The 25,701-nt window shown below is 54.1% G+C and overlaps 2 protein-coding genes, 1 long non-coding RNA gene and 1 pseudogene across 5 annotated transcripts; 2 read left to right on the forward strand and 2 right to left on the reverse strand.

The window, feature by feature from the left end:
• ACSF2 (acyl-CoA synthetase family member 2) lies at positions 1-25,119 on the reverse strand. Of its 2 annotated transcripts, XM_032615674.1 has the most exons (16): positions 24,837-25,119; positions 12,565-12,760; positions 12,060-12,188; positions 11,768-11,821; positions 11,339-11,457; positions 11,054-11,219; positions 10,400-10,495; positions 10,099-10,256; positions 9,721-9,812; positions 9,361-9,437; positions 3,129-3,236; positions 1,780-1,931; positions 822-963; positions 624-734; positions 411-479; positions 1-142 (listed from the first exon to the last, which is right to left on the reverse strand). In XM_032615674.1, the coding sequence occupies exons 1-16, from the start codon at positions 24,962-24,964 to the stop codon at positions 92-94; spliced, it is 1,848 nt and encodes a 615-aa protein (XP_032471565.1). In that variant the 5' UTR covers positions 24,965-25,119; the 3' UTR covers positions 1-91. The 2 variants fall into 2 exon arrangements, with proteins under 2 accessions (XP_032471565.1, XP_032471566.1); XM_032615675.1 differs by lacking the exon at positions 3,129-3,236 and having other exon boundaries at positions 48-142; positions 1,780-1,952; positions 24,837-24,974.
• On the forward strand, positions 3,243-9,188 carry CHAD (chondroadherin). 2 transcript variants are annotated; one of them, XM_032615677.1, is made up of 4 exons: positions 3,243-6,028; positions 7,853-8,016; positions 8,277-8,422; positions 8,625-9,188. In XM_032615677.1, the coding sequence occupies exons 1-3, from the start codon at positions 5,255-5,257 to the stop codon at positions 8,416-8,418; spliced, it is 1,080 nt and encodes a 359-aa protein (XP_032471568.1). In that variant the 5' UTR covers positions 3,243-5,254; the 3' UTR covers positions 8,419-8,422; positions 8,625-9,188. The 2 variants fall into 2 exon arrangements, with proteins under 2 accessions (XP_032471568.1, XP_032471567.1); XM_032615676.1 differs by having other exon boundaries at positions 8,277-9,188.
• The window catches only part of LOC116745179, a 17,496-nt pseudogene continuing 2,571 nt past the window's right edge, over positions 10,777-25,701 (reverse strand).
• On the forward strand, positions 19,234-23,995 carry LOC116745180. The gene is made up of 2 exons (XR_004347307.1): positions 19,234-22,157; positions 22,216-23,995. It is a non-coding gene; the product is annotated as an uncharacterized LOC116745180 (long non-coding RNA).

Consider the following 25,701-nt stretch of genomic DNA (forward strand, 5'->3'; position numbering starts at 1 on the left):
TAAACAGAGAAGCTCTTTATGCCAAATCACAGAGCCGACAAGGGGAATATGGGGGAAGGGCAGGGAGGAAGGATCCTCCCCAGTCCTTTATTCACAGGTTTAGATGTTGTTCCATCTGCTCTCTTAGTTTGAATTTCTGGACCTAGAGGAAAGGGAAAGGAGTGAGAACCAGGCGTGGGCCCCTGCCAGCTAGGGTGACCAAGCCCAGCTGGTTTGCCTAAGACTGAGGAGTTTCTCAGGTTAAAGCCAGGAGAGTTTGGGGCAAACCAGGATGAGCTGACTAGTTGGTTACCCTACTGCCAGCCTCTCAACAGAATCTGGCCCACCACTCAGGGAGGTATAGGCAGGCCACCTGACCTTCTGCACCTGGGCCCCGGGCTCCCCTACCCCTCCCTGGTCTCCTTACACACCTTTCCTGAGACGGTGAGGGGGTAGTTTGTGACAAACACGATGTATCGGGGAATCTTGAAGTGGGAGATCTGCAGACCAGAGGGAGATAAAGCATGAGGCTGGGCGGGGTCCCACAGTTGGGTGTAGGGGACAGTGGGCTGACAGGTTGGCAGGCAGAGGGTGTTGGAGAACTGAGCAACATCGTGGTGCTTGGGGTGGGTTGAGGGTCCCACCTTCCCTTTGCAGAAAGCCTTGATCTCCTCCGCTGTGGTTTTCTCCCCTTTCTTGAGCTGAATGCAGGCACAGATTTCCTCCCCCATCCGCTCATCCTTCACTCCTACCACCTTCCAGAGTCAGAGATAGATATCAGACATCCCCATCCCCATCCGTGTCCCCTGCTCTTGGGGTCTCACCTGGGCTGGGCACCTCACCTGCACTTCCTGCACCTGTGGGTGTGTGTGAAAGAAGTTCTCGAGCTCAGCGGGATAGATGTTCTCACCGCCGCGGATGATCATATCCTTGGAGCGGCCCAGAATCTTGCAGAAGCCCTGCTCGTCCATCATGGCAATGTCTCTGCAAGGAAAGCCCAGGAGCCGCCTCTCACCTCTGCCTCATCTGGCTGGCTCGCTCACTCATTCAGCAAAAATTTATCAAGCACCTACTATATGTCTTGCACTACTCTAGACTCTGGGGCATATGGCATGAACGAGACATTACTTGGATCGTATAGTCTCATGTAGGAGGCAGATAAAACCAAGTAAGCCCATACCTATGGCATATTTTTTCTCTCTCTCTAAACATATCTATACATATGATTTTCATGGCTGGCTTCTTCATATCATTCAGGTTTCAGCTCAAACGTTTCCACCTTAGAGAAGCCTTCTCTGATCACCCAGTAAAGGGAAGCTCCCCTCCCCACCACAGCCACTCTCTCTCTTATGACCCTATTTTATTTTCTTCGTGATGTTTATAAATGTCTGAAATGATCTTGTTTGTATCTGTCTCCCTCCACCAGATGTGTGGGAAGTAAGAGCAGGACCCTTCCCAGTGTGCCTTCCACTGGACCACCGGTGTTTAGAATCATGCTGGCACATGGCAGGTGCATAATTGGAATTTGTTGAATTAAATGAGTGACTGAATCTTGGCTCAGATTTTGCAGGCACTGTCCCAGGTGCTCTCATCTGTGCTGCATTTGGTCCTTCTGGGAGCCCTATTTGGAGACTATGGTCATCCCCATTTTATACATTTTGGAAACTAAGTCTCGGAGATGTGAAGGGACCATCTTGACACACATGTTCTCCCTGTTCTGGTTCAATGTTGCCAGCTCAGCCTCAGGACCCCCAGCCTCCCCTCGGCAGCCCAACTCTCCACACTGCCCTGCCTTCTCACCCTGTCCGGTACCACTTGTCCCGTCCAGTTGCTTCCTCGGTCTTCCAGGGCTCACCCCAGTAGCCCAGCATGACGCAGTACCCTCGGATGCACAGCTCTCCAGGTGTGTTCAGCTCTGCCAGTGTCCCCGTCCCCATGTTCACGATCTGGGCCTGGGACCAGGCAGCTTCAGGCTGGGGCCTCCCACCCTCTCACTTCAGGATGGGGGGCCCTCAGGATGGGGGGAGCTTTGCCTTCCTTCCCCCTAGTAATGAATCCCCCTGGCTCTGCCCATCCCCAGGGAAGGGAGACAAAGGCTGGAGTAGGTCCATCACCAGTCCGACACTGGAGCTGGGCATGAAAGAATAGTTGAGGCCCAGGCCAGGAGGTGCTGAGGAAACAGAGTGGAAAGGAGCTGCTCAAAGGAGGAAGCCTGCGGGGGAGTCAGGCCAGCTGAAGAATTATAAACAATGCACAAGAAAGGGGAGTCTCCTCTTACTTCCCATTAAGCAGTAAATAAAGAAGCCAAAGATGGTGGCACAGCAGGGCCACGTGAACAGAAAGGTGGCAAACAGGCAGAATCTGAAAGCCTAGTTGAGAGATGAGCCACAGCCAATGTGCAAGGAGAGCTTAGCCTGTGTGCCTCGTGTCTGCATCTGTGAAATGGGGAGAACTACACTTGCCCCGTCTATCCCACAGGTGGGCACCCCAGAGAGTGGCAGTGAGGCTGTCAGACACATGGGAGGGGGCTGATGTCACTGCACACTCACTTCAGGGAGAAGGGCAGTTGGTCCCTGGGGAAGCACTCTGGCAGTGACCCCAGAGGGGCAAGGGCACAAGGTGGGGGGAGGGGGAACCAGGTACGGGCTGGCATAAAGCACCACTGTTAGAGGCTGGGAATTTGAGAGCGAAAGGTGCTCCGGGTCAGCCTTCAAGGTGCAAGGGACCCCCAGAGGAAGAAGCTGCTTGGGAAACTGTTTATGCCAAGCGAAAAGAGGACCTCTGCCAAAGTGAGTGGGGGCGGGTAGGGAGGCAGGGCTATGGGAGAGAAAGAGCTGTGTAGGAAAAATCTCTGTGCCCTGGATCCTCTTTGAGGCTGTTCTGGCTGCCCCAAAACAGACAGTGGGCTTGGCAAAAACACACCTCAGACAGGAAGGGAGGCTGCAGAGAAGTTCAGCTGCGGCTGGCCACTGTTCCAGCTCTTCCCCACTCAGGCCTCAGCCCACAGAGAAAGCCCCAGGCCCGGGAAGACCTTGCTGCTGCGGGCTCTCAGCGTCTTGAGTGAGCTGTTTGGATCTCTAACTGAACGCAATAAACATCCCAGGGGGTGAACCCCAGGCGAATGGTGGGACGTGGGGTCTGGGGCCCACCTCTGTGTGAGGCATGACCCTGCCCACACTTTCCGCCTTCTGCTCCACAGTGTCCTCGGTGAAGTTCATGAAGGTCACGGGACTGTTCTCTGTGGATCCATAAACCACCTAGAGGGTCCAGAAAGGGCGTTTGGAACAGAGCCCAGGACTGCAGCAGGATGGGGAAGTTACCCTGAGGGAAGGAACCGGGTGGGGGGTGGGGCGGGAAATGGGGAGAGCGGAAAGGCAGTTGAATGGTGGGAAAAGAGGCATATTCGGCAGAAGTCGGGAGGCAGAGGCACTGGATGTATCGCAGACCAGCTCAACTAGCAGGGGGCCGGGCTCTCAGTCTTTGTTCTTTCCTGGAGCAGCGTTACCAATGTCCCAGCCTTCTCCACCTCCTCCCCCGGCTGTCTTAGCACCCCGTTCCTGATTTTGGGCCACAACTTCCCCTGCCCCACCCTTCCAAGCTGAAGGACCCATAAACTTGATGAGAAAGCCAGCCTGCCTTGACCAGCTGGGAGCTACACAGACACAGCCCACCCGAAACCCGGGACAAGTGCCTAGCCTTGGGGTAGGTGGCCCCCAAGTTCTGGAGAGTTTCCTGTAAATTTATTTTCCTCAAAATAAAAATACAGCCAAAGCAAGGATTTAAAAAGCCAGTGGCACACCCCCCCACACCCCCCCTTCTAGTGGTCAGAACATCCTAAGCAACAGAAAACCAGCAGCCAGCCTTGGAGGAACATCACCAGGCAGTGCTCTCGGCCAACTATGACCCCCATCTAGAGGCGACAGGTGAAAGGGGCTTAGGAGAGGGCAGGCCTCCACACCTGAGTGCTGGGTGAAGGGAGAGGGGCTGGCTGCCCTCTGTTCTAGGTTCCTTCCAGCCAGCAAAGACACCAGACATTTTTTCATCCTTCAACCCCACCCTACCCCCCATTTCCTCTGTGTTAGTGGAAATGACTCAGGCGTAGCTGGGGTTTGGAGAGACCTGGGGTCTGGCTCCTCCCCTCACCCCCAACACAGACAAGAACCCCTACCATCAGCCCAGAGCTCGCTCTGGGGCCAGAGCTGAGACTCTGCCTGCCCACTCTCCCCTTTCCACAAAAATGTGGACACCGTGGCCGTCACGTGAACACAGAGACCTGGTCGGCTGGGGCAGGGCTGTCCACAGGATCTAGGGTCGAGAAGCCCAAGCTGTCCAGGGCTGGTCCCTTGTAGCCAGGACCCAGCCCCCTCACCCACCCTCACAGTCCTGGGGCCACTGCCCAGGTGTGGCTTCTGTCAAGTACACCTTGATGCCTCTCTGGCTGCCACTCTGGGAGAACCCCCCCACCAAGGGGTCCTGACCGCTGGGGGTGGGGATGAGGAGATGGGGACACTTCAGGGAGATTAAGGACTGGGGAGATGGTGCGACTGTGCCGGTGGTCTTCAGGTGTTTGCCGAGCCCTGTGGCTCATTCCCCTTGCCCCCAGTTCCCACTTTTCTGGTTACCTTCAGTCGTGGCAAAGGGGCATAGGCGGTGCAGGGGACAGAAACTCAAGCCCGGGGCTGGGAGAGAGGGGCCAGAGGCGGGGCCAGAGGCCAGTCCAGGGCAGGGAAGAGCTCCCACCTCCTGAGGGCTGGCTGCGGGTGCAGCTGGAAGGGGAGCCCGACGCCAGAGAGCCCCATTAAAGCGCCGCCGGCCGGCGACTGCGGCGAGACTCGCGTCCGGCTGTCCGGCCCCGCTTCCTCCCTCGCTGGGTCCAGGGCACACAGCCGAGCGCAGAAGGGGGGAGGCGTGGAGGCTCAGACTTGAGCAAACAAATAAGTTCAGGGAAACCTCCCTCTCTTTGGTGTAAACTCCGGGCCCGGGACACGCCCATACCCACCCCGGCAGGGGCGGGGGTGGGGTGGGGGTGGGGAAGGGGGTCGAGGTGGGGAGGGAGCACAATCCGAGGGCAGGGAGATAGGGGACCACACGGTCCCCATGGTGGGGGGGCCCCTCCCCTTCGAGGGCGGGGGCGCAGCTCCCGGCGGCGTCGCGGCTCCACGTAGGAGCTGGCTCCGGCTGCCGGCTGTGGTCAGGGCCATCGTATAAATAGGGCGGGAGACGGAGCACTGAGGACTTGCCGCTGCCCCCAGCCCCGGCCCCAGGCGTCCCGGCCATGGCCCGCCCGATAGTCTTGCTCAGCCTCGGCCTCCTGGCCGGCCTGCTGCCGGCGCTGGCCGCCTGCCCCCAGAACTGCCACTGCCACGGTGACCTGCAGCACGTCATCTGCGACAAGGTGGGGCTGCAGAAGATCCCCAAGGTGTCAGAGAAGACCAAGCTGCTCAACCTCCAGCGCAACAACTTCCCCGTGCTGGCTGCCAACTCGTTTCGGGCCATGCCAAGCCTTGTGTCGCTGCACCTGCAGCACTGCCGCATCCGCGAGGTGGCCGCGGGTGCCTTCCGCGGCCTCAAGCAGCTCATCTACCTGTACCTGTCCCACAATGACATCCGCGTGCTGCGCTCCGGCGCCTTCGACGACCTGACCGAACTCACCTACCTCTACCTGGACCACAACAAGGTGACCGAGCTGCCCCGGGGGCTGCTCTCTCCGCTGGTCAACCTCTTCATCCTGCAGCTCAACAACAACAAGATTCGCGAGCTGCGCCCGGGCGCCTTCCACGGCGCCAAGGACCTGCGCTGGCTCTACCTGTCGGAAAACTCACTCAGTTCCCTGCAGCCCGGCACCCTGGAGGACGTGGAGAACCTCGCCAAGTTCTACCTGGACAGGAACCAGCTGTCCGGCTACCCCTTGGCTGCTCTGAGCAAGCTGCGGGTGGTGGAGGATCTGAAGCTGTCCCACAATCCCCTGAAAAGCATTCCCGACAATGCCTTCCAGTCTTTCGGCAGATATCTGGAGACCCTCTGGCTGGACGACACCAACCTGGAGAAGGTGAGCTCCTGGCTGCAGGGCTCTGCCCTGGCTCCTTCTTCACTGCCAGGAGGCCAAGGGATCCAGGGCCACAGCTGGGCACCATCCCCTCTCCCCTAAATTTGCCTCTTCCTGTGGCTATCTCCAAGGTGAGGAGCTCTGCTACCTCTGTCCTCATCTTGTCATATTCTCACCCAAAATCCTGCCCTGCTGCCCCTGTCCCTAGTCTCGGCCACTGCCCTCCTACTTAGGAACAGAGCTGGGGCTGCCCTGGCCCCACCAATGGCCCCCAGGAGGCATGTCCAGGGCTCCCAAACCCCCTGCTGTGTGCAGCAGCCACCTCTTCCTGTTGGGCCTTCCACCCCTCCTCTGCTGTATTTCCCCCCCCCCCGTCTCCAGTAAAACTACCACCCCATAAAGGGAGGTTTGTTTACTGAGGAGCCTTCCAGGGGAGCTGGGCAGATCAGGCCCACAAAGACACCCTGTTCCTGGTGGGGAGTGTGCTAAGATGGGGTGGGGGGGCTGGGGAGTGAGGAGGAACACATACCTGAGGAAGACCTCCTCCATGCCTCCCAGAGGCCCTGGTGGATCCCCCATCCCCACCCCCAGTCCACACACATACATTCCACTGCATTCTCAGGTCCATTTCAGCTGAGTGGGGACAGAGGGCCTGCCCCAGGTTGCAGACATGCACCCATGGGTTCCGTGAGGGGGCAAAGGCAGAACCACTCACAACTGTTAACCTTTGGCACAATGACCCTAGGTATCTCCCCATAGGAAAGACTGGCCATGCCTCACTGTGTCCCAGACAACTCACTGCCCTTTGCCCACCCATCTCCTGGCTGCGTCCTCGCTCAGTCCTTCCTCCTCTGTGATGCCCAGCACCTGGCCAGGTGGGGCTGCCGTGGGTCAGACTGGAATCCTTCCTTGGGACTAGAAAATCGCTCTGGTGTAGGGGCTCCAGCCAGGAGGTTTGGGCAGGGACCAGGGCAAGGTGGGGGGATGGTCATCAGAGCAGTCTGATCACCAGGGAACTTCACACCCTTCTCTGGGCCACAGGCACAGAGATGAGGGCAGAATCATACCTGGACGGCAACCAGCCTTCATCTGGGTGGACAGAGTCTGCCCGAGCTTGCCCTTCTTCAGCCCCAGCCACTCCCCAGCAGAAGTCAGAGTCGCCCGTGGCCCACCATTGCCAGCGTGGCCTTTCAGTGGGAAGTAGAGCAGGGCAGCAGGGGCTCATTTGGGGCAGGGGAGGCCAGGCAGGAACTGTGACGTCTGGGCCAAGATATGGGCACCAATAGAATGTTTCCTCTGGAGCCAGACAACCTGGCCCAAGACTCCACCGAGGTGGCTCCACAAACAGAGTCTGGCAGGCAGTGAGGGAGCAGTGAGGATAGAGCTGGGGGACATCCCAGGACCCTGGGGGCTGTGGGGAACCTGGGCCCACTGCCCATCGCACCAAACACTGACCAGCTTCACTGTGTGCCAGCTTGGGCCACTGGGGCCAAACTCTGGCTGCCTCCCCAGCCCCAGTGTTTGTGCAGGAAGCATGGTGCCAGGGGAGGAGGAGCTGGATGTGGTCCGGCAGCTACTGTTGACTCCCTGGGCAAGGGACTTAACCCCTCCCCCGCCCCCCGCCAATTTACATATTGGAAACAACACTACCTATCTCAAAAGGTGGTTGTATGGATTAGGTCATCTGAGACAACTTAGTCATACTGTGAAACTCCTCAAGGTGCCACTGCTTACGTCCAGGGAACCACCCTGCTCCTCTGGGGCCATAGAGATGGGAGAGGCCGGACACGGGCTGGGGTGCTCACTCGTGCCCACCTCCCTCCCTAGTTCTCTGATGGTGCCTTCCTGGGTGTGACCACGCTGAAACATGTCCATCTGGAGAACAATCGCCTGAACCAGCTGCCTTCCAGCTTCCCCTTTCACAGCCTGGAGACCCTCACCCTCACCAACAACCCCTGGAAATGTACCTGCCAGCTCCAGGGACTGCGGAGGTGAGAGGACCCCCGTGGTACCCCCAGAACATGCTCGTGTGATGGAGTAGAGACACACTGGCCCTGCACTAAGACATCCTGGGCATATGTCCTAGATCTGCTACCTAATAGGTGTGGAACCCTGGGCATTTCCCGATTTGCATGAAGATGACAGTTCCAGGCTACCTTAAAGCCAAGTCAACCTGGCCCCATGGCTCACTGGCCCTTCTTCCAGTACTCTTACTCTCTTCCCCTACCCCAGCAACTCTCTGTCTCTCCAGGTGGCTGGAAGCCAAGACCTCCCGCCCTGATGCCACTTGCATGTCGCCCGCAAAGTTCAGGGGCCAGCACATTCGTGACACCGACGCCTTCCGCGGCTGCAAGTTCCCCACTAAGAGGTCCAAGAAAGCCGGCCGCCATTAAACAGGTATGGCCCAGTGGGCAGGTCCCCCATTCCCTCTCTAGAGATTCTGGAAGTGAGGAGGGTGTCTCAGGATACTTCCCCACCCTGAAAGGGCATGCAGACCCTCCATTTTTGCAGGGAGAGGAGGGGAGGACTGGGGCTCCCCCTCTAAGGGGGAAAATGATGCTGCCCAGGACCACCACCATTCTCTCCAAACACCGTCTAGGTTGTTGGAGTCCTGACAACGATCCTCGCCTCACTGCAGGTCCTGACCCAGCCGGTCCTGGTGACTGGTCTCTGCCTTCTGCCGGAGAAACTACTGATCCTCCCACCTCTGACCCCCACCTTCTCCCCACAGCCTTTGCTGATGCACAGAGCTGTCCACACCTAGACATGTCCTGGCAGGGGACTCGGGCACTGCGGCACAAGCCCAGCTCCACCGGACGGTGAGAGCTTCAGCACGCCTGGCCCCGCGGCTACGGCTCCTCTCAGAGAAGCTGTTGCTGAGACCCCCCAAGTCCTTTAGAACCGGAACACGGTGGCCATCAGGATGGCCACTCTTCCAGAATCCTCGTCTCTGCTCCCCTTTCCCTGCCATTTGGAAACAAACATCAAATCCTTGCCCCACCCCTTGCTTCTAGGAAGGGTCTCAAGCCCCTACCCCCAACTTTGCCAGCCCCCGCCTGCCAGGACACTCTAGCCGGACACTGGTGCTTTGCCACACATCCTCCCGTGCCGCATTTCTTCCCCAGATTTCTATAAATATAAATTTATGTATGTGTAATATTTACTCCCCTGTCACCTATCTCTGTGACTTGAGAGCTGCCGATTAGGTAAGACTGTTTTTTCTCACATCTGCTTTCTGGAATGACGGCCAGCTGGAGGGTCTTCCTTGGAGACCCAGGCTGGGCTCCTCCCCACTCCCAGCGATCTCTTCTCACCCAGCCCCGTCCTCCACTCACCACCAGTTCCTTCATGTTCAGCTTGTTGATGATGGCTCGGATCAGCTCTGAGGATGCAGGGGACCCACCGATCACACCTGAATCAGAGAGAGGGCTGACACAGCTCCCACCTTCTCAAGGCCCAGTGGACCCTCCCTTCACCTACGGCCCTTTTTAGGAAATAACATTCCCTTCTCTCCCCAACCCCGGACCTATTCCTAGACCAGGCAGCTGGCCTTGGCCTGGAGTCTAGGGACACTGGGGATTTTCCTCCCTTCCACCCATGTTTCTACAGCGGCCTTCTTGCCCCTAAATGAAAGATTGGGCACATACGTAGTTCACTGGGCCAATCCTGGCCTGCCACCCTTGGCCCCATCCCACCTCCACACATGGCTGAGATGTCATAACTTGAGAAGTCTGGTTGGTTCAGAATGTCCACGAACATTGTGGGAGTTCCGTACAGCAAGGAGCCTCTGTATGAGGGAGGTACATCTCAGAATCAGGCTTGGAAGTAGAAGGGAACTTCCTCTTCTCACCACCCCACCTGACCCTACAGTAAGGGCCAAGGCTGCAACTGTGGGGAACAGGCAGGGGAAGCTCCTTGGAGGGAGGAACTGGTCCTCTCCTGGGGGTCTCCCACTACCCCGTCTCCATTTCTCCTGGTTGGAGGGAAGAGACATCTTGGAAAGGGATCAGGGCCCAGAAGTGAGGAATAGGAGGGTCTTATCAGCCCACAGATAACTGTCCACTGATGCCCACCTCTCTCTGCTGATGGCCTCCAGCGCCTTCTTGCCATCAAAGACCGGAGAGGACAGGATGAGGGTGACCCCGTGCATCAAGCTCACCATTGTGCCTCCCACGGAACCCAGGCAGTGGTACAGGGGGTTGGGCAGGACCACCCGTGACTTGTCTGGTGGCTGGAGATGGAAGCAGGAGGCTGGGTCTATTGTGGGGCCCCTGGAAGCCAGTTCCTCTAGCCAGCGGGGGAGCCCAGCAAGCTCCCCCCACCCGCCGCTGGCACGGTGCCAGGGAAGCCCTTGCTGGGCCAGCACCCCCTCACCTTCTGGTGCAGTCTCAGGCGCTCTCCTATCATGTTGGAGTTGTTGACAATGTTGTAGTGGGAGAGTGTGGCCCCCTTGGGGCTGCCGGTTGTCCCCTGACAAGACAAGCAGGTGATGGCTTGGCCTCTTTCATCCCATCTCCTTCCCACCCTGGGCCAGTGCATGAAGAGCACTGGACTGGGAGTCAGGAGACCGAGACGGCTGCCCCAGATCCATTCATTCACTCAGTACGTATTCACAAAGATTTGCCACATGCCTAACCGGTGCCAGGTGTTAGGATCCACAGAGGTGGCAAACAAGGTGTGTCCTTATGCCACTCGTGAGGTGGCTCAGAGAACTCTGTGGCTCGCCAGCAGATGCCCTCTCCGGGCCACAGTCTCCCGATCTGCTAAATGAGGGGCTCTGACCTGTGGTGGCTCAGTGCGTCTGCCCCTGTGCCGGGGACAAGAGGGCCAGGGGAGGTGGGCATGTGATGAGGACACCAGGTGCTGAAGTTTTCCCGGGCAGAGCAGACAGCTAGGGCCGGCCCCGCTAGAAGAGTGCTTGCTCTCCCCTCATCTCCTCTGCTGCCTCCTCCTCCTCGGGGGAGGGCCACGTGACGGGCAAGCGTTAGTGTGCCAGCCTGGGCTCGGGACAGGAGACCTCTGCCTTACCGAGGTGAACTGGATGTTGATGGGGTCATGGCAGGACAGGAGCTGCTGGGTGTGCCGGAGCCGGGCCAGATTCTGCTCTTGACTGCCAGCTGCCACCACCTCATCCAGAAGCAGCGTCCCTGGCAGAGGGGCGTCCGCCGAGATGACTGTGGTCAGCTCTGGGAGCCTAGGGGTAAGGGAGCATGGTGAGAGTCAGGGGCTGAGGAAGGGCCCACAGAGATGGGTACGGGATGAGGGGGCCAGGAGGCTGCATGAGGCACGCCTCCCAATCTGGGACACCCCCACCTCTGACTCTTCAAGTGCCCCGGCTGGGCCTTCTCCACCTCTGGACAGATCTGCTTCAGGATGCTGTAGTAATGCTGGGTCTTGAATTGCCTGGGGAACACGAGGGCTTTGCAGCCCACCTGTAGGAGGGGAGCGCCCCACCAGAGTCAGCAGGAAGCCCCAGCCTGGGGATGTGGTGGCATCCTAACAGTTGCTCTCTTGCCCACACACACCACCACCACGACACACACGTGCACCACCCCTAACACACACACTAGCCTGTCTGACCAACAACCCACTCTTCCCACCCACCGTCTAAGGAAGGACAGACTCTGGGGGTCACTCACTTGAGCATGGCCCCCCAGCCCAGGCAGCCCTCTATGACAACTGGAAGCCCCCTGTGCCACCAGCTGGCTCCCCCGCCCCCACCAAGGCAAGGAATGGGCCTACCTTCTTGAGGGCATACTCCACCTCCATAGCCTGGTAGGCTGGGTTCACAGACACCTGGTGGAGACAGAGAGGGTACATCATGTGTCCTGGGCAGACTCTGTCCCTCTCACTGCCCCTCCACCCTCAGAGGCAGCACCCTGTACCTTCAGGCTTCCTCGGTGGGCTTCGGGAGAAAGCACCAGCTGGTCTGAAACCAGCCAGGCACCGGTATGATTCTGGGGCCAAGGGTCAAGGGGGTTCCCCTGAATGATGCCCCCCCACAGCCAGCTGTGCCAGGTAAGCCCCTCCTCACCAGAATGATGCCTGCCTGGGCCGTGGCCAGCTGCATGAGTACCCATGCGTAAGAGTTGGGTCCCCACATGCCCAGACGGTCACCCTTGCGGAGGCCAGTACTCAGGAGCCCAGAAGCAGCTTTGTCCACCTGGTATAAACAGGGCGCAAAAGGGTGAGATGCAGGTGAGCAGAAAGGGGCCCATGACTCGCCCCTTAACCTTTGGCCCAGGGCTTCACATCAGAACCACCTGGGAACAAGGGACAGGCAGATACCTGGGTCTCAGCAGATCTGGAGGGGGCTTGGGAACATGCATAGTTAACCAGTGTCCCAAGAACGACTGATGCAGGAGGCACCTGGGCCACCTCTGCCTCAGTCCCGCCCTCCTCTCCTGACACCCCTTGGGGCTCTCAGGCAGCCCCGGCACCCTGCCCCACAGCTAGGCACCACCCTTGCTGCTCCACCCAGCCAGGGCAGCCTGGCGGCCAGCACCTGCCCACTTTGAGGGTTCAAAGTCAGGACCCACCTCCTCCTTGAGCTGGGCAAAGGTCAACCTGATGTTTTCGTGGTGGACAACCAAGGCCTCTCGGTCCGGGACCCTCTGTGCTGTGGCATCCAGGCATTGCCCCACAGTCTTGTTAATAAGGTGCAATGTGGTATGGCCCTGGACATAGCTGAGGCCTCCAATGGGCAGGGTGGCGGTGCGATCCATCTCTCCAGAACTGTGGGGAGAGGGGCTGTGGGCTCAACTGCACCAACCCGGGTGCAGTTGGCAACAAAGGCTGGCACACCCCGCTGGGAGGTAGACTGCTTACAACGTGTGCGGAATACTCCAGAAACTGTCTGACCCGCCCCATCCCCAGGGACCATAATCATTTAACTTAGGACCTGCTTCGCCCTTGGGGGATCAAAGCTGGAGGCTGACTTCCTGTCATTAATCAGAGAGAAGGTTCTTTTCCCCAACCTACTCCCCAGTTTCCACTCAGTGCCAGGGGCCTGGAGCCTTGGTGCCAAGACCCTGGAAAGGGAAACTTAAAGTCAATCACGCTGATTTGACGAAGCAGGGAGGTAGCCTGTGTGGGCTAGGAACGGCCTCATCCTAGACACTGCTTCCTCCTAGTAAAAAGGCCCCTGGGTATTTGTCAAAACCCACAGAATAGTCTAACACAAGGACTAAACCTTAACGTACTATGGACTATAGTCAATAATAATGTACCATACTAGTTCCCTAATTGTAACAAATGTACCACACTAATGCAGATGTTAATAGCAGGGAAACTGTGCCGGGATGGGGTGGGGGGTGGGTATAAGGAACTCTATGTTCAATCTGCTCAGTTATTCTGTAACTCTAAAACTGTTTAGGGGGACTTCTCTGGTGGCGCAGTGTTTAAGACTCCGCGCTCCCAATGCAGGGGGCCCAGGTCTGATCCCTGGTCAGGGAACTAGATCCCACATGCACGTCGCAACTAAGAGTTCACATGCCACAACTAAGGAGCATGCCAGCCGCAACTAAGGAGCACACGTGCCACAACTAAGGAGGTGGCGACCTGCAGCTAAGGAGCCCGTGAGCCGCAACTAAGGAGCACACCTGCTGCAACTGAGACCTGGTGCAACAAAATAAATAAGTTAAATAAATGTACATTTAAAAACATTTAAAAATAAAACTATTAATTACTAAAACTGTCTAAAGTCTATTAATTAATTAAAAGCAAAAACGAAAAAAGGTCCCCAGCAGTCCAAGTGTCACAGGCCTAGGACTGCTCGTGCCCGCTTCGCTGCCCTGGGTTACAGCTGCTGGGCTCCCACCCACGCCCAGGTGGGAGTGTGGTAGCTCTCAGACCCTGTTCTTATCAGAGAGGGCATGCTCCAGGGCCCTTCCAGGATCCTTCCAGGCCTCCTCTGGGCCACCACTGGGTGGTGTGGGCCCCAGGGACCCTTCCTGATGATTCTGTCCTGCAGCTGCTGAGCTGAAGAGACCGAGCCTGGCTTTCACTGACTGACCACTTATGGCTTATGGGGGAGAATTTCTGGGAAGAACAAGGTATGCAGGGCACAGGGGAGCAAAACTGGTTTTCCCTGTAAATGGGTGAGGAGACCTCATGTCACAGGAGGCCGGGTCCCAGTGTGGGCTGATGGGGAGGCTGTCCTGACTTCAGCGAGGCTGAGCCACACATTGGGAAGCGAGCGAGCACTGGGCTGGAGTTGGGGGCTTGAGGTCTCGTCCCAGGTGTACCACCCGCTGGGTGGGTGGCTGTCACAGACACCTTTGGTGTCCCTTGACGTGTCTCCTCAGTGCATCTCTGGTTTCTGCTGCTGGGACAGTTCCTTGTGGTTCTGTCTGCTCAGGGACTCCCTCAAGTCTCCCCTTCTTAGCTGGACAGTTCTGGGAGGCATCAAGTCCCGGGGGGAAGACCCTGGTTGCCTGCACACACCCCATACTGACTTCTCTTCTTGTCTCCTCTCCGCACTCCCTCACTCCTACTTCCTAGGATCACAAATAAATCACCAGCACCCAAGTCCTTGCTCTCAAGAGAATCCAGGTTAAGATACCTGTGTCTTCGTCTCTCTAGGCCTCAGCTTCCCCACTTATAAAGTTTGAGGACTTGGATCAGTGGTTATCCTCAAGGGGATGCTATTTACCTACCTGGGCAATCTTCTCAAAGGGTTGTAGCGAGCCACCTAAGCCAGGTGATTCCCTCAGGTGTGCTGGAGCAGAAAACAGCCAGATGTCACAGGCCTCTGAAGCCCTGCCAGCAGCCCACACTCAGGGTAACAAACCTAAAGAACTACTAAGGTAGCTCCCTGTGGTCACCATGACACCCCTCAAGAGAGACTGTGTACCCAAATCCTTCACTCACAGGCATACAGTGGAGGGCATCCATTTTTGCTCACTGGGAAACAGATACGCTCTTTTCTTTGGGTTTGCCAAAGTGACAGGTGCAAGGGCAAACATGTGGAGAAAACCTGCTTCAGAAGAAAGCCAACACAGAGGAAAGTAGGAGAGATGGAAAGAGACAGAGAGACAAAGAGAGACAGAAACGGAGACAGGAAGACCCAGTGACAGACTTAATCTTGAGATTGTCGAATACCTAGACCCAGTCACGTGTTAAGCCTACCTACCTCTGGACTTCTCACTGTCAACAGTCAATAAATTCCCTCTTTCAATTTAAGCCAGTCTGGGGGTCGGGGAGGGGAAAGCTGAACTCCATTTGCGACAACATGGATGAACCTAAAGGACATTATGCTTAAGGGAAATAAGCCAGACACAGAAAGATTAATACTGCATGATCTCACTTATATATGTAATCTAAAATATGAACAAACAAATTTAAGCCAGTCCAAGTTCGGTTTCTATTGCTCACAACTGGTGAGTCCTAACTATATACATTTTTTGCGTTCAGTGGCTTACCACTGCCCTTGAAAGCCCGGCAGGCCACTTCCCAACAGCCCAGCATCTGGACTAGAAGGCAGAGAAATACAGATCTCAGCCAGTTTAATGGTCACATTGTCAACAAATCATTAAAGGTGGGGAGCGGGGGGCATCTGCCTGACAACATGGACCCTCTTATTCTCAAAGTGACCCGGAGTCCTATTTTGTTTGGAATCTGATTTTCTACACATTCACCATGGTTTTCAGTGGCTTCTTGGAGTGTCTAGTTGGCAAATCGACAGGTTGATTAATGTGCCCTCCCCCAAATGCAGTTCAATTGCCCTGTGTATTATCTCCTTTATCTTCATGGTGGCTCTGATAGATGGTATGAGAGAGACCCCCAGTAGCCCCTTCTCCCTTCATAATACACCCTCGGATGTTCACCTGGCTATGGCCAGGTGGAATAGAGACCACATTTCCAAGCTTCCCCAGCAGGTGGTCTGGTCCAGGAATAAAGTTCTGGCCAAGGGGATTTAAGGAGAGGTCGTGTGTGCAGGTTCTGAGAAGAACCTTTAAAGAGAAGCACATCTTTTTTTCTTTCCCACTGGCTATAATGCTGCCCATGACAGTTCTCTTGGACCACATGGTGAGCTTGGGCACCACAGAGCAACAGACAGAAGGGCCTGGAGTCTGACAGCAGGCTGTACCATGCCGGCCACAGACTGGCCATCTCCTAGAAGAAGAAACTCCCATCTCGTAAAACCACGGTGAGAGGGGATTTTTGTGATACACACTAAGCCAATTCTGAAAAATACAGGTGGGAATTATGAACTCTCATTGTACAGGTAAGGAAACTGAAGTGCAAAGAGGCAAAGTGGGCTGCCCAGCTGGTAAACAGCTGAGCCTGAAGTGGAGAGCTCAGTACCACTGCCCCAGCATTACAGCCTTGCCTGCCCAATCCAGGGAGAAAGGATGGGATGGGTAATTCTCTTCTTTAGGCTCTGGATTTAGTCCCTATCTGATCAACAGAGATTGTCTAATCTCAATTTTATTTTTCCACAATTGTTTACTAATTGAACCCAAGAAACTGGGACTGCGTAGGGCAGGGTTGTGGTGGAAACAGGTTGCTCCTTCAGAGGATTGAAGGGTTCTAGAAACACATATCAATGCAATTTGCTCATAAACTTAAGAACCACGCATCGTTGGGAAAGACCGAGTGCAAACACCACTGATTCTACTTCCCTCTTTCCTCAGACACACCCAAACGCCTTGGTCAAGAAGGGTGGCCTCTTCTTTTTCTACTCTTAAACAAAGTGGCAGATACCCCATTTAAACCTGAAAAAGACAATAAAGAGATTTGGTTTCAGGAAAAGTTGTTTGCTTGTTTGTGGAAAGTTTAAGGAGTTGGAGCAGGACCGCCAGGAGTCCCAGCTGCTACCAACTCAAACAACTAGAGTAAGCCTTTAGCTACGTGCCCTGGGTACTATAAAACGCCAGGTGGGAGTGGGTCAGCCAGGCGGGAGCTGGGAGGGAACTGGAGACAAGGCACAGCCCCACCTAAAGGTGTCCACAGAGAATGGGCCTGTGAAAATTCAGGCCCGGATCTGCTGCCAGATCTGATTTCACAAGAGAAGTCAGGAAACAAGGATTTAAAAAGAAAATATTTCTTTTGACCTTTCATCTTTGGCAACTAACGTGTTCACTGTTTTATCCTCAGTGCTTCACAGGGCCTGGAATGTAAGAAGTGCTCAAATGAATGAATTATAAACAATGCACATAACCCGATTAAAAATAAGCAAACAGCTTGAATAGACTTTTTTCCAAAGAAGATATATGAATGGCCAACAAGCACATGAAATGCAAATTAAAACCACAATGAAATACCACTTCACGCCCACTAGGAAGGCTGTAAACAAAAAACCAAAATATCAAGTGTTGGTAAGCATGTGGAGGAACTGAAACTTTTTTTCCGTTGCGGAGCACAGGCTCCGGACGCGCAGGCTCAGCGGCCATGGCTCACGGGCCCAGCCGCTCCGCGGCATGTGGGATCTTCCCGGACCGGGGCACGAACCCGTGTCCCCTGCATCGGCAGGCGGACTCTCAACCACTGCGCCACCAGGGAAGCCCAAGACTAACTTTTATGCAATAAGGAAGGGCTGCAGGCTGCCCATGAAGTTCACGTGCTGTCCTCTTGGGCAAGCCTCAGTCCTCAGTCAACATACTCACCCTTGTGTGAGACACAGCTCCAGTTCAATGTGCCAATGCATCTTCTAGCTCATGGCAGATGAGAGGCAGGCTCTCCTCTTCCATCTCCCTTGCACATCACCCCAAGATTCATTATTCAACGCAGCAGCCCAAGTACTGCTCACTGATCCACGCACCATGGGGCTGCATTCTTGCAGGGGTTGGGGGGGGGGGGCTCCTTTCCCTAATTTTCAGAAAGACACTAGGCTAGTGGTCAATCTGGGAGTAGAGATGGCAGATGCTTGGGCTGGAGGGGACAACTTTTAACTTGTAATAACTGTTTTATCCTGAAATAAAGTTATTTTTATATACCCACAAAGATGAGTGACACGTTTATACCAGCTACAACATACAACTAGTGTTCAAGAAAATGAAGGAGCTGTTGTGACAAATAAGACCCAAAGAGCACTAGTGAATGGTCATTTTCTTAACTGATGGCCATTTTAATGTGCAGTGGCCACCAAGAGCACAAGAATGACTATGACGTTAAAAGGTCCTCAGCAAAAACTAAGAATTTCGGGGGCTTCCCTGGTGGCTTAGTGGTTGAGAATCCGCCTGCCAATGCAGGAGACATGGGTTCGAGCTCTGGTCTGGGAAGATCCCACATGCCACGGAGCAACTAAGCCCGTTCGCCACAACTACTGAGCCTGTGCTCTAGAGCCCGTGAGCCACAACTACTGAGCCCATGTGCTGCAACTACGGAAGCCCACACGCCTACAGCCCGTGCTCCACAACGAGAGAAGCCACTGCAATGAGAAGCCCGCACACTGCAATGAAGAGTAGCCCCCGCTCTCCACAACTAGAGAAAGCCCACGCACAGCAATGAACACCCAACACAGCCAAAAATAAATAAATTTATGAAAAAAGAATTTCGACCTAAGTCTCTTAGGGAAAAAAAAAACCACCACCTCAAAATAGATCACAGACTGCATGTAAAACATTAGAAACATTTAGAAAACAACATGGGAGAAAACCTTTAGGATCTAAGGCTAGGCAAAGTTTTTAAACTTGACACTATAAGCACGATCTATAAAATTAATAAACTGACCTCATCAAAATTAAAACTTTTCGCTCTGCAAAAGACCGTATTAAGAGGACAAAAAGATGAGATACAGAGTGGGAGAAAATATTTGCAAACCACATATCTGACAAAGGACTAGTATCCAGATTGCATAAAGAACTCTGAAAACTCAACAGCTGAAAAAAAAAAAATTCAACTGGAAAATGAGCAAAAGACATAAAGAGATACGTCACCAAAGAGGATACACAGGTGGCAGATAAGCACATGAAAAGTTATTCAAGGGACTTCCCTGGTGGCGCAGTGATTAGGAATCTGCCTGCCAATGCAGGGGACACGGGTTCGAGCCCTGGTCCGGGAAGATCCCACATGCCGCGGAGCAACTAAGCCCGTGCGCCACAACTACTGAGCCTGCACTCTAGAGCCTGCAAGCCACAACTACTGAAGCCCGCGAGCCACAACTACTGAAGCCCACGCACCTAGAGCCCATGCTCTGCAGCAAGAGAAGCCACCGCAATGAGAAGCCCGTGCACCGCAACGAAGAGTAGTCCCCGCTCGCCACAACTAGAGAAAGCCCGCACGCAGCAACGAAGACCCAACGCAGCCAAAAATAAATAAAATTAATCTATTAAAAAAAAAAACAAAAACAGTTCTTAGATGATATAATATTGGGGACCACAAGGTGTAACTGGGCTGCCCAGTTCAGTGGGCCTAGAAGCCACACCATCTCCATCACTCTCTGCTGGGATAGCCCCTTGACACATTTGTTAGACCTATTCTGAGGCCCCCACTTCTCAGCTTGCCTTTATGCTGCCACACCCAAGAGGTGAAATATTGAGCATAGGAGATCATGTCCTTTTCCCCGTGGTTATCAAGGAAAGCTAAACTGTTTAATGTATAACACACACTTTCATGAATTTTTTGTCAAGATTAATAGGTCACTCCTCCCAAAAGCAACCCTTGATTTTTGAGCAAAAGAAGATAGACACAAGAGTATATTCTCTGAGAGTCAAGAATAGACAAAATTAATCTATGGAGATTAGAAATCAGAACAGTGATAGTCTCTGGTTGGGGAAGGGAATTGACTGGAAAGGGGCACTACAGAAATTTCTAGAACTGTGCTGTCTATATGGTAGCCTAGTCACATGTGGCTCTGGAACACTTGAAGCATGGCTAGTCTGAATTGAAGTGTTCTGTAAGTGTTAAATACACACCAGATTTGGAAGACTTTATGAAATAAAGAATATAAAATACCTCCTTAGCAATTTTTAAAAGATTGATTACCTGCTGAAATGATATTTTGGCTATACTAAGTTAAAGAAAATATATCATTAAACTTATTGCCTATTTCTTATTACTTTAATATGGCTACTAGAAAACATAAAATTCCACAGGTGGCTCACAGTATATTTCTACTGAACAGCACTGCTTTAGAGCGATGGACAAGTTCTGTATCTTGGGGTGTTGAGTAATGGGTGAATACATTTGTTAACATTCATCAAACTGCACAACCAAGATTTGTGCATTTTACTGTCTGTAATTATACCATAAAGTCCCATGATCTTTCCACCACCCAACATAACCTTCCTGAAGGAGTCCACAGCTTACAAAGAACACAGACTACAAAGAACCCCCAAGGTAAGAGCTACAATGAAGATTTTGAGCAAGGCACTCTGTATTGATGGAAGCTTCCCTTTTTTTTTTTTTTTTTTTTTGTTGGTACGCGGGCCTCTCACCATTGTGGCCTTTCCTGTTGCGGAGCACAAGATCCGGATGCGCAGGCTCAGCGGCCATGGCTCACGGGCCCAGCTGCTCCGCAGCATGTGGGATCTTCCCGGACCGGGGCACAAACCCGTGTCCCCTGCATCGGCAGGCGGACTCTCAACCACTGCGCCACCAGGGAAGCCCGAAGCTTCCATTTTTAGCTCGAATAAAACTGATGGTGTATATGTGTTTTTGCAGAGAAAGTAAACAGGAAATTATTATTTGAGTCCAGTAAACTCAAGAAGACAGAGGGCCTGAAATACTTGGGGTTAGGAGGCATCCATGCTGCAGATTTTCCCTTGGGTCACTGTTCAGGGCTCATGCGGAAAGTACACAGGAGCCAGGGGTGGAGGCTGATTCAGAACACCTGCCCTTGATGGCATCACTAAGGTACATACAAGGTTTATCTCTTAGCTTTCTAGGGTCAAAACCCTCAATGTTTTCTGTTCACTCATAGAGGACTAGAGAAAACCACAGAGTCCAGAGGTTAGGAAGGGTTCATAAGGGTTTAAGCATAAGTAAGATTTCATACAAGTATGAAGGCTTCCTACTTCGACCACAGCCCTCTTGGATTCAGGGATCCAAGTCTCAAAGCCCAGCCTCCTTAGGAATCACAGAATGTCCACAGAAATACTGCAGAGTGCTTCTTATCCAAGTGACCTATTTTACAAAGAAACGAAGGTCCAGAGAGGTTGAGGGACTTGCCTAAAGCCATACTGGTCGGGCTGGGCTTGCTTTCCTGTCATTCAGCTCCCAAACCGAGAAATACATGCATGCCAATGAGATTCACAGAACACGATTCCTAAGGTAGAAAAACAGCTTGTTTATTTCTGAAGGGAGAGGCCCCTGGCAGAATTATTGGTTCCTGTCATTTATCAGGACACTCCTCTAGCAAGGCCCCTTTAAGAGATGAAATTACATCCTGTACTTTGGTTTGATCAGGGGGGAAAAAAAGCAGTCCTTTATCCCAACACTCAGCGTAATCAGGGATGGGTCTGTCAACACAACCAGAGCAGCCCCAGCTTGGTTTAAGCAGTTGCCTCTGTCAGAACGGTCTTCCTCCTACTCTCCAGACAAGGCTCTAAACTGTGGGTCTTGGGGGTCATTGTAGGAATGTGCAAAGCCATTGTTACATAAGTACTTTCTGTCTCATAACTCATTAGCACCAGGCTGTGGGTAAGAATTTTCTTACGCGACCTCATTTAACTCTCACCCTCAGACAACACTATTAACACATAACAAAAGTCTCAAGTTTAACTTAGTCCCAAAGCTACCAGCTAGAAAGTGGTTCTTTTGAACTTAGATCTGTCTGGCTCCAAAGTCTTTGTCTGTAGATGGAATAAATAAATAATGTGGGAGATGTTAGGAGGGCTTCCTACGCAGGGTTCAAAAGAGTTCAAGCACAAGCAAGAGTTTATATCAATACAAGTATACAGCCTTCATCCTTCAAACCACAGGCCTACCATTGGAGGGATCAGGCTCAAATTCCAGCTTCTTTAGGAAGTCTTAACTAATCCCATTCCCACCTATCAGATTCTTCCCTGCTTTGATTGACACTCTCCTGGTATAGCATCCTTACTGCCTTGAATCAGTGGATCTATGATCCTCCCCTGCTGATCCCTTTCTGGCAAAGAAGCCACTGGAAACAAGTTCGTTCATCCTTGTAACCCCCACTGCACCCTCTACAGTAGACTGCATACCTACTGTGTGCAGGGTAGGAGAGGTAACTAAAACCAATGTGTACCAGTCACTGATTACAATGTCCAAATTGGGTAGGAGAGGTAACTAAAACCAATGTGTACCAGTCACTGATTACAATGTCCAAATTTATAGTTTATTTTCTATTATTCCATTTAGACTGGAGTAGTGAGTAAGGATAGCATTACCAAATCCCTTGTTAATCATCTTTGGTAGATTATGGGAAGGGTCTATTTTTCTATTGTGATTTCTACCCAAAAGACTTCCTAGCTTAATATAATCCCCTCATATAGGGACAACATTTTATAGTTTCCAGTACTGGTCCCACCTGATTATAGCCATCCCCCTGGAGGGTGGTCCATGAAGCCCACTCATGCCCTTGCACCAACCATCAGCACTGAGTCACTGGAGCCCCCGCTCTGAGGGTCACACAATTCTGAGAGGCTCGAGCCACGGCTCTCTCTGTCTTTCCCAGCTCTGAGTGTTCCCAACACCCTGGGTGCAGCTGCCCCACCGGCAGCCCCAGGCCAGCGTTAGAGGTCTGAAGGAAGCGTGCTTATTGGAGCTGCATCAGGAATCGCACTGGATTCTGCCCTCCTAGGCTCCCTGAAGCTCCAAACTAGACCATCTGCCTTCCCTGGGGATGGGGTTGTGTGGACAAGGGGAAGGGGGTCTGTAGAACAATGGGCAGCTTCTTTCCTTCTGGGGAAAAAGGCTATGGACAACCCTGACTTTGATGGATAGGGGAATGTCCAGAAGATCCAGGGGCTACATTTAGGGCTGGGCAGAGGCTGACATCTTGGTAACTGGCCAGAAGAGAACCAGGTGCAAGAGGCCACTGAGGAGGGAATCCTCTCCTACCTTCAAATCACTTGAAATTCCTACCCAGACCCCATTTGGAGGATCTCAGGTACCAACTCTGCCCCAAAGCAAAGGCTGAGAAGAGCAAGCCTTTGTCAATCCAGCATGTAGGTAGCATTAGTGACAAACTCCACGGTTAGGTAACATACTCAAGGTCATGCAGCAGGGAGGTGGAGGGCTATAACCCAAAGCAGTCTGGCTTCAAGGTTCTTGCTTTTTCTTAACAGACAGAACTGGGGATCTGATAGGTAACAGGCATGGGGCGTTTGTCAGCAAGAAAGCAGGCTGTATGTGACCAGGTCAGAAAGAGCAGAGGACAGAAGCCCTGGAGCTTTCCGCACCATGGCACCTAGAACACTCAATAGTGATCATCTTGACTTATCTTCTCCCTCACTAGACTACAAGTTCCCCGAGGACTGCGTCCTCTGGCTTTCATAACAATACCCGCCCTGTGCTTGACGTGACGTAGGTTCTCAGGAACATCTGCTGAATGCTTGAGACTCTTGAGGGCTTCTTAAGGACAAAGTAGGTGCAAAATCAGGTCAAAGCATCATAGTCAGTAGGTAAGGCCTCAAGCAGCACAAGGGAGTGGCAGGAATGGGAGGGAATTAGGCCAAATGCTCAGTAAATCTTTCTCTGGACACATGGATCTCCTGACAGAGTCAGAATTTCAATGAGGCCTGGTGCCCCTACTCTGCAATTGTAGGCCTGCAGCATGTAAGAGACCTGCTTTGTTTACACATAAAAAGTCAAAGGTCAGGGGACTTCCCTGGTGGGGAAATGGTGAGAACCGTTTTCTTCATCAGAATCCCATCTGCTGACCTGCCCTGAGCCACTGGGTTTTCCCAGAAAATTAAGCCTAGTGATCTGAAAGCACTGCACGCTTTCTATCTTCAGAAACCAGCCAAGTTCAAAACGTTGTGATCTTGGAGCTCTAGCCAAAGAGGAGGAGTTTGCATCTCCCTCCAACTTCATTCCTTTTTTTTTTTTTTTAACCAAGCAGTTCTCAAAGAGAACTTTCGGCTTCTCGTCACTTTTCCATGCCCAGACCTACACTCCACCTGGCATCCAAAACTGTGTCCTGACCCCAGACCTAGCTGGCTGGCAGGGCAGGCTCAGTGGTGCCCAGGCCTCCCCCTGCTGGGCCCTGAAGATAAAAGCCACCACTGATAACATCAGCAGGAGCCCAGCTCTGCTTAATCAACACACTTTCACATCTGTTATCTTACAGGGAGGTAACATTACTTACTGTGTTGCTGTAGAGGCAGCAAAACTACTTGGAAACACATCCTCCACCTGCCAGCCCCCATCCCACCCTCTGCATTGAGGACAGAAGAAAACAGGCCCGGTAAGTAGCAAGGAGCCAAGCGGTGTTTGAGGAGAGGGGTGACTGCTGAGCTTAGTGGCCTAGGGTGGACAACACCGGGTGGAAGATCCCCAAGTTTATCCTTGCAAGGGGTCCAGGTCAGAGGCAGTGTCCTGGGGACAGAGTACAGGCCTTGCCCCTGCCCCTCCCCCTCGGGACAGACTGCTAAAGGCTCCCACTTCTGGCCATCAGTGTGCCCGCGAATGGACGAACCTAAAGTCCCAGACCAGAGCCCAGAGTCAGTGCACGGTCCCTGCCAGCCACCAGCCGCACCCCCAGTCTGCGTGAGGCAGGCCAGCATTTCCTGTTGCCTAGGTGCCAGGTGCGGGGTACCTACTCTCCCGCGTGTGCCGCCCGGAGGTGGGGCAGCCGCGGGCCTCCCAGCCCGAGCGCGATCAGCCCCCAGCGAGGCTCCGAAGGACCCCCAAGATCCCCTCCGGGGGACGGGGCCCGTCCCTCTCCTCCCAGGCCGCGTACCTGAGGGGACGGACGCCCCACAACCCCACTTCCTGCCAAACCCGGGAGAGGCCGACCCGGGCCCCCAGCACCCCCGGGCTCCGGGCGCACAGCCTCCCGACGCGCAGCATTCGGACGTAGACAGCCATGGCTCGCCACGCCCGCGTCCGGGCCCGAGTAAACTTTTAGTGCGTTGAGGCGGGGCGAGCGCGGAGCGGGCGGGGAGGGGGGAGGGTCGCCTCTGCCTATGGGTTGCGGAGGACTAGGTGCCGGCCGGGCGGGGCGGGGCGGGGCGAGGCGAGGCGAGGCCTGCGAGGCTTGTTGGAAGAGAAAGCGTGCGGGTCACCTTCCCCTGGACCCGCCGCCCTCCGCCTCCCACCCTCTTAAAATGGCCCTCGTTTCCTTCTGGATCCGACGTCCCCGGCCCGCAGCCCAAGGCAGGTCTCTCTTCCCAACCACCAGGGGCTTGGGTCTGGGGGCGCAAGAGCGTGTTGATTTCCTAGAGGGGGAGCCAGCGGCGCTGCGCGGCGACGCCAGACGCGGCAGTCCCCCGAGCCGTGTTGGCGCGTGGGTCACGTGCTGCCCCCGTACCCCCGTGGGTTGCCGGCCAGAGGCCAGGGAAGCCCGCGCGAAGCGCCCCCAGCCATGCCGGCTGGAGCAGAGAGCCCGCGGGGGAGAGGAGGCAGCTGGGACAAAGCGTGGCGTGGCTGAGACCGCTGCGGCCCGAGTACTGGCTGAAGACAGACGTCAGCTTCAGAAGGGACTCCATTAACAAATGGAGGGGACCCCCACGTCCCAAGCGTCAGCCTCCCATCCCTCCCCAGACTTCTGCCTTGACCTGCAGTGCACCCTAAGGTGGCCTCAGGCGTTGGAACCTGTCCACCAC

This window comes from Phocoena sinus, chromosome 20 (genome assembly GCF_008692025.1).
Source record: "Phocoena sinus isolate mPhoSin1 chromosome 20, mPhoSin1.pri, whole genome shotgun sequence".
Classification (NCBI taxonomy): Eukaryota; Metazoa; Chordata; class Mammalia; order Artiodactyla; family Phocoenidae; genus Phocoena; species Phocoena sinus.

Bases quoted from the DNA above. Each gene is read 5' to 3' on its own strand.
- CHAD (XM_032615676.1), top strand. From the start codon at position 5,255: ATGGCCCGCCCGATAGTCTTGCTCAGCCTCGGCCTCCTGGCCGGCCTG. The intron at 6,029-7,852 runs GTGAGCTCCTGG...CTCCCTCCCTAG, and splicing joins ACGACACCAACCTGGAGAAG to TTCTCTGATGGTGCCTTCCT. The intron at 8,017-8,276 runs GTGAGAGGACCC...CTGTCTCTCCAG, and splicing joins CAGCTCCAGGGACTGCGGAG to GTGGCTGGAAGCCAAGACCT.
- ACSF2 (XM_032615674.1), bottom strand. From the start codon at position 24,964: ATGGCTGTCTACGTCCGAATGCTGCGCGTCGGGAGGCTGTGCGCCCGG. The intron at 10,496-11,053 runs GTAAGGCAGAGG...TTGTCTTGTCAG, and splicing joins TCAACATCCAGTTCACCTCG to GGGACAACCGGCAGCCCCAA. The intron at 480-623 runs GTGGGACCCTCA...TCTGGTCTGCAG, and splicing joins AGGCTTTCTGCAAAGGGAAG to ATCTCCCACTTCAAGATTCC.